Source organism: Cyprinodon tularosa, unplaced genomic scaffold, assembly GCF_016077235.1.
Source record: "Cyprinodon tularosa strain WSP-4 unplaced genomic scaffold, ASM1607723v1 ctg631, whole genome shotgun sequence".
Lineage (NCBI taxonomy): Eukaryota > Metazoa > Chordata > Actinopteri > Cyprinodontiformes > Cyprinodontidae > Cyprinodon > Cyprinodon tularosa.
The window spans coordinates 404315-418136 of record NW_024039376.1 but is presented as its reverse complement, the minus strand read 5'-3'; the positions used below and the strand labels follow the sequence as shown (position 1 = coordinate 418136).

Here is a 13822-nt window from a genome sequence, read left to right as displayed (position 1 = left end):
CTGATTCCTGGCGGGTTGCCCAGCATGATCGATCACCACGGCAACCTGTTAGATCCGTCCGTCGGTTTCAGCTCCACCCAGATTTTCTGGTTTAGCACAAGAGAATCGTAGGTTTTGTGTAGCCAGGTTACATATGTTTCATAGACACAGAGTAGCTCCATTCTCCAGATTTGATGTGCTGGCCCAAGAGCTGGAGAAACCCAAACACATGGAGGCTTATTAAACTCGGACATCACAAAAAAATTTCCATAAATGACGAAACAAAAGTTGCCTGCAGTCACTCACTTGTCTTTAATTTGGTCCACCCTTTTCTAGTTAGTATGGTGCAGGGAAGTTGATGTAACCTGATCATGGGAGTGTTTCAAAAGGGTTCTGGGTCATGGGTTTCTCGTATTTCCCTGGCTGCCATTTCTCTGCAGAATAAAACTCTTCTTTTTAAACTTGGAGAAAAAGGGCAGTTATCTCTTTTTTTGCTTTTTGGTTTATATTATTGCCCAAAATGGATAGAAAATTGAAAAGAAACAAAAAATGTTTCCCAAAAAAGGGGAAGCAGGGATGAAATAAGATCCCCCGTGATCCCCCGTCCCAAAGGATTCTGCTGTCAAGAAAAGGTACTGTGTGGTCCCTCGTCCATCCGCCCCTCAGCCCGGGGTTTTGGGTGCAACACTGAGTGTCGATGCCTTTTTCCTCTAGCAGGCAAAACAAGATGATGGAACCAGGTTCTGCTTGCAGACCGCTGGTCCCCTGGGAAATTAAAGCATCTTTAAAACTCTGATCTAGTTTTTCCCCAAAGACCAGATTATTGTGTATTTCTCAGCAATGTCCCCCCAAGTCCAGCATTTGTATTGGAGGCAAAAAGGGCCGCAGAGGCGCCAGTCTTCCCCTTGCTTGTTGCCCAAAATTCTGATCACCGCAGAGCTTTCCTGGAAAAAGCCTGGGCTCGGCTGCAGGGAAGGAAAGTGATTTTTTAAATTCGAAAACATGAAAACTGTAAAACGTACCCCCTGAAGTTTGGGGATTGTTTACAGCATTGCTTCTGACCACCAGCCCTCCAGTTTTATGTTGCTTTGCAGGCTACAGGCTCTGGCGTAGCCCCACAGAAACTGACATCTGAGGTCGTCCACAGAAGGATATTTGCACAAAGTGCTGCTGCAGGCATTGATGTGGGGAGTTGGGTCGATGTGATCATTGCAGGAGGAGAAGGGGGGGGCCCTTAACAGGTTACAGCTTTATCACACAGAAAGGAAAGAAAATTATTCCTCCACTTTAGGTCATCGTACATGATGCCATATAGCATGAAAATGACCCCAAAGAATAACAGAGATTTTTATAAATCTACTCACTATTCAGCTGTCATGTTGCAGTTTATTTGACTGTCGACAGGATCTTCATACTGCCTTTCACAGCTGGCAAAATGAAAAAAATAAAAAATAAAAGGACAACTCAGCTTCATGTTTTTGGGGGAATCCTTTGAAATGCAGAATAATTGTTTTTAACTGCTTATTCATAACAACGTCGTACCTTGGAGAGCTTAAATCAAGACGTTTCACACTTGAAATGTTCCTGGAGTCAACACATAGGCCCTTCATCGATGATCCAACAGGTACTAAATGATTCCAGACATAATGTTGGTAAAAGCAGCATCAGTCAAAGAGAAGGTCACTAAAATATTTGTCTAGTGTAGAAACTATTGGTAGCTTTCCTACCATCATATCACACAACATCAATCTATTATTTGTTGTTTTAAATTCAGCCTCCATGTGCCAACCACCATTTGGCTTCAATTACAGGTTTACATCTTACAGGCTGTGTCCTTTTTGCACATTTAGAGATTAAAATGTTACGTATCTGTTGCTATAGAAACAATGAATCCATGAATGGAGGATTAATCCCACAATAATTTGGAATAAATACAGAATATAAAAGGTAAATAGCCTGTACACTCTGACCACTACCAGCAGGCACTACGAATAAATAACTGATAAAAGAAATTACTTGCCCTGAAAACCGTTAAACAAATAAATGACCGTGCCCTCAAATGTAATAAAAAGATTATATTCAGTTAGGAACACAAAAAAATCAAACAAACTTATGTTTCTATTCTTCTAATTTTGTGTTCAAATAAATCTTATTTTCAGCAGGAATGATCTTCCATCGGAGAAAACGAGCAGAATGTGAAAAATCTGAATGTTAATTAAGGGTTTCTTACTGCCTTATAGGTTCCCTACCATTCATGTGGATCTGTGCTGTGTAGCCATCAAACATCACCGATATTTTCAGCCCCGAGAATGAAAACACTGCTGACAGTCCAGTTTTGTCCTTGCTTAACATAATATTCTGAATCTGCTGGGCTGAACTGTTCAGGGTCAACAATGTCTCGTTCATCTGTGTGCAGCAGAGTCAAAGAAGAGCAGTTAGTCATAGGAAGAGAACCTATGTGGCCAAGGAAAGCAGTATAGAGGAATATTAATCAGATTTGCTGGGAATTACCTTTACTCTGCCACCTTGTTCCAGGTGAAAGTAATCATTTGAGCCAAAGGGTCGAAGGCTCACACGGTCCAAAAAGCTCACATCCCGACGGCGACGTTCCTGGAAGTTAGCCAGCACTTCAAAACTGCTGGATGAGTCTGACAGCAGAGAGTACATGCACCGATCCGTCACAGAGCTCTGATAGCCTTGAGAGTCGACCACAGTGGGGCCGGTCACAGTGCAGATCCTGTTTATAAAGCACCTGATGGAGAAAGACATATAAAGATACGTTCATATTAGAGTTGAAGCCACCTCTGCGCTCACCTGGGTTGAAACTTTCCTGACATGCAGCTTCTGCTCAAGCCATTTACTTCAGTGTTAAAATACTGTTTGCATTTTTTGATTAAGAATTAGATTTTATATTTCAGATCTCTAAACAGACGTTTTATTGGATTGAGGTTTTGTTTTGTTTGTAGTTGCATAGATTAAAATGAAAGATTTTACCAAATATGTCATTTTAAATTCAAGATGAAATAAAAATGTCTCGGTTACTGTAAAATTGACAGTTTTGGCCCACATGGCCAAAGGTTTGAAAGTACCGAGGAAACTGAATAGAAGTAAAATAATCAATTCAGTTCCATTCAGTTTATTTATATTGCACCAATTCACATCACAAGTCATCTCAAGGTTCTTTACAGAAAGCAAATCAATCAGTCAACTGTGCAATGTAACATGCAATTAGCTTAGTTAGCATTATGTTAGCTGTTGATCTAATTGAGTTTGCCACCATCACAGGAAGGAAGTCATTTACTGTTTTTTAACTAGAGAACATAGGAATCTGTATCTCTGGTTCTTCTAGTCCTGCAACAAATGGAACATTCTGAATATGAAGGACACCAAAACGCTGTCTGAGAAACCTCTCCCTATAAATATGGAAATCTCTGAGAATTAATGCAGCTCAGTTTTTTATTGGATCCTCATCTAAAAGACATGATATATTTGTGTTTTTAATACCTAGTGTCTCCAATGAACCAAGTGAATGATTTTTCTTGCTTGCAGGTAACTACAAGAGAACTCTTCCAATCAAATAAGGAAATAAGACATCCTGATTGGCTAAAAGAAGAGTGGAGGCAAAGGACACTGAGTTTAGAATGTTACTATGGTAACAGAAAAAGAGGTTACATAAACTCTCTTTGGGAAACAGAAAACTCGGCTTCCTTGAATTCAGGTTGAGAAAACGTAGTTTTCCGTAAACTTGCTTTGTAAAACAGAACCCAGGGCTGTTGCAGCAGGGCTGCATCCTAAAGATTAGCACTCAAGGCCTGGATTATCACACCTCTGACCTTGGCCAATAAAAAAAACTGCTAATATGTAATACTGTGATAGAACCAGAGAGCTAGGGTTGAAGTTCAGACTGGGAGCTTGCTTTGTAGAAGCCTTTAATCAGATGATGTCACAGATTGAAGTAGAACCATAACTTTTTTAAACAAAAGAGATTTATTAGCGAGATACAAACACATTTTCTCAACACTAAAAACAACAATTTAAAGCACAAATTGTTTCATTTTTTTTTTTATCTCTGTCTCCTTTCTCTCTGGCATGTTGGTTAAGGTAACTCAATCATCATCAATGGGGGGGGGGGGGGGGGGGGGGGGGGGGCGGTCTTTACTGATGAGACTGACCTCAGAAGCTAAATGAACGGTTCTTGTGGTGTGAGGTTCTAGTGTTGATAGTCCATAGCTTTCTGCCTAACCAGGATTTTACATTATAAAAGTAAATAGTGTTTACCTGCCATGACCGTCACATTCCTCCTGGTCTCCACAGCTTGTTGAAGTGACAGATCTGTCGACACTGCAGGTTAAGGTTGAGCAGGTTTTCTGGATACGTACCGTGGAGTTGGGCAAAATCCCAAGGCCTGAAGAATAAAGGGAGATTTTTGGGAGTCAAAACTCAAAGAACACCTTTGATTTCTCTTCAGCATTGCTTCACAGATTTAGGACAAAAAAAAAGTGATTCACCAACCTGACATCCTGCAGCCGCTGATGTCTGTAAATCCACCAGAGTCAGCTGATCCAAGAGGCACAGAGTCAGCTAGCCTCCCCTCAACTTTTACATCTGCCGTCTATAAAAGCAAAAAAAAAAAATAGTTTGTTATTGTTCTAAACAGAGAGCATAAAAGAAAGAAACATAAAGATAGGAGATTATCGTTTAAATAGTTCATAACTACATTTTACCTTAAGAATTTCATTCATAATATTGTTTTCAAAGACATTTCGTTGTCTTACAATAAGTAAAGTACAGAATATATACAAATAACACACCAAAAAAAAAAACTTACCTCTTCGGGGTCATTGGAGACAGAACTGAAATGCAGAGCTGCTTGTTCCCCAAAACTGAAGAGGTTTAGGTTTACCTTCATTAAAAAAGAAACACTTTTTTAATGAGGTACTTTAGGGATTTCATGTGTCGGTTAGTAAAGTGTTAATCTATAAGCAGGAGGAATTAAAAAATGTCTTCAAATGGCATTTTGGACATGATACTTACTTCTTTGTTCATGTACATCAACTCAAAATGCACATAGCACTTCATGCTGCTGGTGATGGTTTGCACTGCTCCTTTGAGTTGTGCTTCATACGAAGCATCTTTTTCCCTGATCTTGAATTTCGCCTCCTCAGAGTCCGGTTTAGGCCCAATAATGCAGTCACCGTCGCTACTGAGGTTGTAAAAACCATTGAAGCAAATCACAAAGTTCTCATTGGTGAAGTTGACCTGTAAAAAAACAAAACAAACAAAGGGATGATACAGAATTTCAAACGTGTGATTGGTTTGCAACATGGTTTTAGAAGAAAGCAGTCAGGTAGGGAATTATCCACGATTTGACAAATGTCCAGACAAAGCATTTAGGATTATCTTTCATATGAAATATATGGCATCTTATAACTAAACATGAACCCTTTAAAGCCCAATCCAAGAATAAAACAAAACAGAAAATTACTTTTTTGGTTTTAAACAAAATATTTTAACAAAATATGTAAAAAGAAAAAAACAGAAATACATTTTTGATATTAATCATTTATTACTATGCGATAAGTCAAGATAATTTTTTGTGTAGTCTTCTACTGGCTGTTATCAGGTATATCTGATTGTGTACAATAGGATTTTGAGCAAAGTTTTTACCATTAAATTATGCAAAAGGTGTCAGATGCAAAATATTTCAGAAACTGTATGTATCAAATACAATACATTTGGCATTACAGGGTTAAGATTCAACCACTAAATGGGATGGATGAACTTGCTGCTGCATGTTAAAAACTTGCCTCGTAACCCAAGCTAGCAAATATTCAGGTTTATTCTGAAGAATTTGGCTCCCTTTTACTTACATAGACCTGCTGGTACATGTTCTGATAAAAAAATATGGGGCACAAGGTGAGGTTGAACATCTTAGCTGCATTGAATATCTCTGAAGAAGATCCTGCAGACATGAAAACACAAAGTTTCTGAGAGTGTGAAATAGAGATGGTATGAAATTTTAGATAACTTTGTGTGAAAATTTAAATGAGAATTGCAGTTGATATTCATCAAACCTAAATTACACAAGTATCTCTAAGAAGAGATTAAGCTTGCTGCCCATCATGATAAAATGACAAATAATATTAAAATCTTACCAGTCTGAGCAACAAGTTGGACTCCAGTACTTTGAACATTCTCAAACACAGAGAACAGCGTGAAGGTGTATGTGGTTTCAGCAGAAAGTGATGAGACTGTGTGATTTATTGGTCCATTTCCAGCTGGAGCATCAACTCTTGTCATGGTACCGTTGAACTGCAGAATGAAGTTTGTGACGTTGCTCACTCTTTGCCACTGCAGAGTTATACTGGTCTCTGTTTCACTTAAGGACAGCAGGCCAGTTGGATTTTGAGGAGCTGAAGAGCAAATTTAGAAATGTTTTAAACGTTGCATCACACTACATGTCAATTATATCGTGCAAGTTCATGAAATGTCAGATGGAAATATGAATTAATTAGTTATTTATCCATCCATCCATCCATCCATCCATCCATCTTCCTCCGCTTATCCGGGGTCGGGTCGCGGGGGCAGCAGCTTAAGAAGGGAGGCCCAGACTTCCCTCTCCCCAGCCACTTCTTCCAGCTCTTCAGGAGGAACCCCAAGGCGTTCCCAGGCCAGCCGAGAAACATAGTCTCTCCAGCGTGTCCTGGGTCTTCCCCGGGGCCTCCCCCCGGTGGGACGTGCCCGGAACACCTCACCAGGGAGGCGTCCAGGAGCCATCCTAAACAGATGCCCAAGCCACCTCAACTGGCTCCTCTCGACGTGGAGGAGCAGCGGCTCTACTCCGAGTCCCTCCCGGATGACCGAGCTTCTCACCCTATCTCTAAGGGAGAGCCCAGCCACACTACGGAGGAAACCCATTTCGGCCGCTTGTATCCGCGATCTCGTTCTTTCGGTCATGACCCAGAGTTCATGACCATAGATGAGGGTAGGAACGTAGATCGACCGGTAAATCGAGAGCTTCGCTTTTTGACTCAGCTCTCTCTTCACCACGACGGACCGGTACAGCGCCCGCTTCACGGCAGACGCTGCACCAATCCGCCTGTCGACCTCCCGCTCCCTTCTTCCCTCATTCGCGAACAAGAACCCAAGATACTTAAACTCCTCCACTTGGGGCAGGACACCCCCCCTGACCCGGAGAAGGCACTCTACCCTTTTCCGGCTCAAGACCATGGCCTCGGATTTGGAGGCACTGATCCCCATCCCGGCCGCTTCACACTCGGCTGCGAACCGATCCAGCGAGAGCTGCAGATCACGACCTGATGAAGCCAATAGGACCACATCATCTGCAAAAAGCAGAGACGCAATCCTAAGGCCACCAAAACGGATCCCCTCAACACCTTGGCTGCGCCTAGAAATTCTGTCCATGAAGGTAATGAACAGAATCGGTGACAAAGGGCAGACCTGGCGAAGTCCAACTCTCACTGGAAACGAGCCCGACTTACTGCCGGCAATGCGAACCAGACTCTGACACCGGTCATACAGAGACCTGACAGCCCGTATCAAAGGACCCGGCACCCCGTACTCCCGGAGAACCCCCCACAGGGCCCCCCGAGGGACACGGTCGAACGCCTTCTCCAAGTCCACAAAGCACATGTAGACTGGTTGGGCGAACTCCCATGCACCCTCCAGGACCCTGCTGAGGGTGTAGAGCTGGTCCAGCGTTCCACGACCAGGACGGAAACCACACTGCTCTTCCTGAATCCGAGGTTCGACTATCCGACGGACCCTCCTCTCCAGCACCCCCGAATAGACCTTGCCAGGGAGGCTTAAGAGTGTGACTCCCCTGTAATTGGAGCACACCCTCCGGTCCCCCTTTTTGAATAGGGGGACCACCACCCCAGTCTGCCAATCCAGGGGAACTGCCCCCAATGTCCATGCAATGTTGAAGAGTCGTGTCAGCCAACACAACCCTACAACATCCAGGACCTTCAGGAACTCTGGGCGGATCTCATCCACCCCCGGGGCCCTGCCACCGAGGAGCTTTTTAACCACCTCGGCGACCTCGCCCACAGAGATTGGAGAGCCCAGTCCAGAGTCCCCAGGCCCAGCTTCCTCAATAGAAGACATGTTGGTGGGATTGAGGAGGTCTTCGAAGTATTCCGCCCACCGACCCACAACGTCCCGAGTTGAGGTCAGCAGCACACCATCCCCACTATAAACAGTGTTGGTGCTGCACTGCTTCCCCCTCCTGAGACGCCGGATGGCGGACCAGAATCGCTTCGGAGCCGTGCGGAAGTCTTTCTCCATGGCCTCTCCAAACTCCTCCCACACCCGAGTTTTTGCCTCAGCAACCATCCGAGCCGCATGCCGCTTCGCCCGCCGGTACCCATCAGCTGATTCCGGAGTCCCACAGGCCAAAAAGGCCCGATAGGCCTCCTTCTTCAACCTGACAGCATCCCTCACCAGTTATTTATACAAAGAAAATAAAAATCATTCCAACAGTGGGAAAGTTTGAAGAATGACAATTTCACAGCCATCCTGATAATCAGTGTGTGATATTAATGTAATGTAAATCCCTTTATTGGCCCACAATGGGGAAATCTGTTCTCTGCATTTTAACCCATCCCCTTAGGGAGCAGTGGGCTGCCATTGTGTGGCGCCCAGGGAGCAATCAGGAGTTAAGGGTTTTTTCTTAGGAAAGCACAGTGCAGGCTGTGGGTTCCTTGAAACCTCCTCAGAGCACAAACGCATTGCTCTAACCACTAGGCCAACACTCCATCCTTTAAAACTAACATCTGGAGAATGTCAGTGAGGATATCCTTCTCAACTTGACCAAATGCAGTTCTGGCATAAACATCCACCTTGGGTGATCCTGCATGTACCTAAATTGTTTTCCTAGTTGCTTTGATTCTGTTTTATTTTCCTATATTTTATAATGTAAAGCTATTTGCATTGTCTTTGTACTGAATTGTGCTATACAAATAAATTTGCCTTGCCTTGCCTTGCCTTCCATCTAAACAACTGAGCCGCATCTAGAAAGCTGGCATGGGAAGGGAAAGAACTAGAGAATACACCCTACCCGGTGTACTAAGGCGTCACCCTTGACAGGACCTTGACTTCAAAAAGCGTGTTTTTAAGCTCCGGGGGAAGGTATCCACTTGCAACAACCTTCTGGACAACCTTGCAAACACCAACTGAGGTGCCGACCCCAACAACCTCAAACAGTCTGCACTGGCGCTGTGCTACTAAACAGCTGAGTACTGTGCTGTAGTGTGGGAGAAGTCAGCTCATGCTCCCAAGAATGATGTAATGCTCATCGGAGCAAGGACACAAGAACTTTCTAGAAAAGATGGTAACTGGGCTTCTACATTTGTTCTTGATGATCATCCATCAAGCAGTTCTAAAAGGGGACAAGAAATAACAAGTGCATAGCTTGTATTATAAATTATCACACAATTGGGCTGATTGGTTTGGGACACAAAGAAGACAAAAAATTAATTCACCCAACTCTCCGATCGGTTCAATGTTTGGTCGTCATTTCAAGAGCCAAACATATCACTCTACTAGTGATGCTTAAAAGAACGTACAAGCTCTGAACATTCCAAACAAACTCAGAAATTACATCAGCAGATTACTTGTTTGGATTCAAACATTGAGCTGAATGAAGGGTGGGCTTAATCACTTCTAACCTCAGCCGTGCCCAGAGGCATCAAGTAACAAATTTATTTCACATCATGTGCTCCATCCAATGCAGATCATTGGCTCCATCCACATCTAGTGAAAACTAGTGTGATTGGATGAGTCATATAACGCAAACACTCATTGGTTAGCTAAAGGAAATCATCAGAAGCAAGCAGGTGTTCTTCAAACTGCTAACGTGAATTGTCTATGCCATGCTACAATGTGGGATACAGGAAAAGATGTTGAAATGTCTGAAAGGTCGGACACTGGTGAGAGCGTATCAGGAGATGGAGACGGACACCAACAAGACCTCCCTCATCCTTGGCCTCTTTCTCAGAGAAATTTTCAAAAAAGTCAAAAAATTGAGCTTTCAATTCACATAGTGGCATCTGGCTGTTTTTTTTTAAAGGTTACTTTATACTTTAAGTAGTTTTTTGAGCACATAGTTTTTGACTTTGGCTACATTCACACTGCAGGCCTTGAGGGTCAATTCCGATTTTTTTTTGCAAAATCCAATTTTTTTATGATGTTTATATTTCCAAATATATGCGACTTGTATGTGATCTCCCTTGTGAACTGCAGTCATACAAGGCAAGTGTCCCGCATGTGCAGTAGAGGACACGATGACGTTATAGTCCAGCATGCTTTTTTTTTCCTGGAAGTAAACATGGATGTAGTGCCGGCGCACATCTAGCGGTCTTTTCCAACCATAAAAACTCAATCTTTTCAATATAGTTAAACATAAATACTGCTCATCATCATCTGCCATGGTTGTTTTTCTTGCAGCTTCAGCATATCAAGATGCAGAATAGTGACCTTTGTCGGGTATTGATGACGTTCAGGACAGATAAATCCGACCTGGCCGTTCAGACACAGGTCATATTTGAAAAGATCAGATTTGTATTGGATTCAGGACCATATAACCAAGTGGCCTGTTTCGGATTGAAAAAAAAAATAGGATCTTAGTTGTTCAGACTGCCAGGAAAAGATCAGATACAGGTCACATATGGGCCAAAAAATCGTATCTTGGTCACTTCAGGCTGCAGTGTGAATGTAGCCTTTTATTTCAGTAAAGAGATCAAGTTGATACTTCAACTTTTACCAGAGTGTTTTTAAAATGCAGTATCTATACTTCTACTGAAGTAACAAATGTGTGTACTTTAGACACCACTGGCAACAACATTTTTACAGTGTAACAGGATGTTACTTTAAAAGATAATTAGATGTACTGGTCAAAAGAGATATCCTATTGTAAAAGAATCTAATAGAGAAATTAACTATCATGTTATCTAAAAACCAAAATCCATGTTTAAATATGTAAGAGTGTTTTTGATCACCTCTTAATAGAACTTCTAAATGTATGTTTTAATGTGAAAAGTGAATTTGAAACACTGAAAAACTGATAGAAATATTGTTTTTGTTCTAAGGGAATACATTATTTTAACACCTAGATTTGGCCCTTTCTTTGCATTGAAACCGAAATGTAATCTCCATGGCTCCAAGTCATCTTAGGCGACAGGTCCTAGTATATTTTTGTTCCGTAATTTTACAGCTCTAAAAGAAAAGGTCCTTTCTCTGCTCTTGTCTTATGCCTGCATTTTCTCCACCTACACATTATATCTACCTCTGTTAATATTTGCAGTTGCCTATACAGTAAGATGCACACAATACCATGTGACAAGTAACTAATTCACTTCTGTGCTGCTTGATTGGATACCTCTGCAGTGATCACATCAATACATTTGCATAATTCCCTCCTTCAATTGGACCTTAAGATGAAAGTTTTAGAGAAAAACACCAGTTGGACAGCAACAGGTTACAGCACAGTCCTGCACACATCTGGTCATCATTTATACCTGGTTTTTAAGGTTTTATTTAAATACCAAAATAATAGTAAGTCTGAATCTCTATAGTTTATCTTTTCCCACCTGAATCAAAACTCCCGACTTCCCTTGTCTATCCTGCTGGTTTCTTCCTCCAACTGTTACAGAAGGTGTGTTGAAGGAGGACTATGTTTCAGAATTTTATGCGCACCATATACTTATGCTGTGGCAAAAGATAACTACATCATGAAAACACGTTTGTGCACAAATTAGAGAACTCATTGGTTTATCAGTTATATTGGCCACAAGTTAATATTTCCTGGGAACGATTTAGTATTTCGTGTTTTGTAATTTTTTGTCAGGTCCGTTACCAGGCTCAATAGAAGCTGAAAATTTAATCAGGAAATTTTGGCTGTCAGAGTTGTGTTGGAGGTTCTTTTGGATCCAAATGCAGAGGCAGAGTGGCTGAGGGGACTTCTTGCAGTTTAATTGGGGAAAAAAACAGTTAACAAAGGCAGGAATCCAAAAATCCAACAAAAAAATGCAAAACAAACCGGAAACATGGAGACATCAGGGGAGACCCAACAGGAGAAGCAATGGAGAGATGAGGTAGGAAGACAACAGCAAAGAGAAACAGGCGACGACAAGGAACCAACAAGGAGTGACTGCAGAGGGAGAGTATATGTAGCTGACTGAGACAAAGGCAGGGCTAACGAGCTGATAAGGAGCAGGTGTGAGAGGAGACAACGAGGAAGCCAAGGGGAAAGGAACACACACACAAGTGGGCAACTAAAATAAATCTAGAAACACAAAGTAGGAAATAAGCCAATAAAACACACGGATTAAAGTAAAACAGAAAGTAAGACCATGACATTGGATCTCAAGCAAATCCTGCTGCTGATGAAAATAATAATAATGATAAATTTTCTTTCCAAAAGTAAAAGTGAAGCATCTTACCAGTGGCAGCTGTAAGTTGTACTCCTCGGTTTCTAACATTTCCAAGCACATCAGAAACAGTAAAGGTGTATTTAGTTGCTGGGGTGAGGGATGAAACGGTGTATGTTACCGGTCCACTTCCACTCTGTGCTCCGACTTGTATCTCGATACCATTATACTGGAGAACAAAGTTGACAATGCTGCTTGATCTGCCCCACTGTAGAGTGATGCTGGTCTCAGTTTGTCCCACTGATTTTAAATCAAACACGTTCTGCGGAGCTATTTCTGGAAAAAGAATTATATCAAGATGTTCTGGGTTAAAGACAAACACTGAAACATTTAAAAATAATAATAATTGTGATCATGGAACAGTACCTGCACAGTAAGCAAGATGGCAATTAGATGGTTTCTGAAGTTTGTAAATGTAGAAGTTTGCAGGGCAGAGCTTGACCTTTATAGAGTTTGAGGCAAACTGACAACAGTTAGAGTCCCAGTGACCACACACAGTGCGTGTCACAATTTCATTGATCTGTGCAGGATGAGGCTCTGTTATGAACAAAGGAGCATGGGTCCCACATCGGTTTTTTTCCACACAGTGTTCAGGAATAGAAGCACTGATCTGGTTTAGATAAAAACGATACCAGCCATCCCAGTTAATATTTTGGTCACACTTTATATTGGACTGGTCTGTGTTATTCACTGAGCGCCAATCATCATGTAGTTCAGTATAGTGGCTACAGGGATCGACGCACTGAAGAGCTCCATTTACGCTGATGCAGTCCATGCCTGCAGAACAACTTCCCACTACACATGAGAGAGCTTGTTCTACAACATATAGGGAGGGAGAGAGAGAGAGATACTGTTAATAATAACTTCCACAATAAAAGTCAAACAAAAAAACATCTGAAATTACATTCTGAAAAGATGATGTTTGAATTTCAGGAGCTTCTCCTGTATTCTTGGTTTTCCTCGGTTTGCCTTTGAATCAGGAAATCTAGAACATATAGTAAGTCCATGCTAAAATACACAGCCTATTACTTTCATTTTAGTTTGTAGCAGAGAAACATAAAGAGCAGAAACATCCTCAGATCAGTCACTCGAACATACATAATTACAATTACATAATCCTATGGATGAATAAAATGGTGAACAATTCAGATCATGGATTCCAGCAAATGACGATTCTTGAACAATTTGACACACCTGGTTTTCAATCATTAATGATATAAATGGAATCTTTGCAGGGTGACAGAAAATCTCTAGACTATGGAGGCATTCTTAAGAATGTGTCTTTTACTTTTGAAAGTTATTCTATTAAACCAAAACTCAAAAGCCTAGTCTAATTTCAATTGAATCATTTTCATTACATGTTTATTTATTATTACTTTTTTCGGTTTCTGGTT

At 41.6% G+C, this 13822-nt stretch overlaps 1 protein-coding gene across 1 annotated transcript; it reads right to left on the bottom strand.

Moving 5' to 3' along the window:
- Positions 1-907: 907 nt before the first annotated feature.
- Positions 908-13245, bottom strand: LOC119798646. Its single transcript, XM_038308203.1, has 14 exons — positions 12795-13245; positions 12441-12704; positions 6135-6392; positions 5850-5941; positions 5014-5238; positions 4808-4882; positions 4492-4591; positions 4258-4384; positions 2491-2731; positions 2229-2385; positions 1522-1606; positions 1344-1406; positions 1027-1227; positions 908-944 (listed from the first exon to the last, which is right to left on the bottom strand). The coding sequence occupies exons 1-14, from the start codon at positions 13201-13203 to the stop codon at positions 908-910; spliced, it is 2334 nt and encodes a 777-aa protein (XP_038164131.1). The 5' UTR covers positions 13204-13245.
- Between the last annotated feature and the right edge of the window lie 577 nt (positions 13246-13822).

Coding starts and splice junctions, on each gene's coding strand:
- LOC119798646 (XM_038308203.1), bottom strand. CDS start 13,203: ATGGACTGCATCAGCGTAAATGGAGCTCTTCAGTGCGTCGATCCCTGT. Junction 1,607..2,228: donor AGCACAGATCCACATGAATG/GTAGGGAACCTA, acceptor GGAATCATTTAG/TACCTGTTGGATCATCGATG. Junction 1,228..1,343: donor TGCAACATGACAGCTGAATA/GTGAGTAGATTT, acceptor TGTGTGATAAAG/CTGTAACCTGTTAAGGGCCC.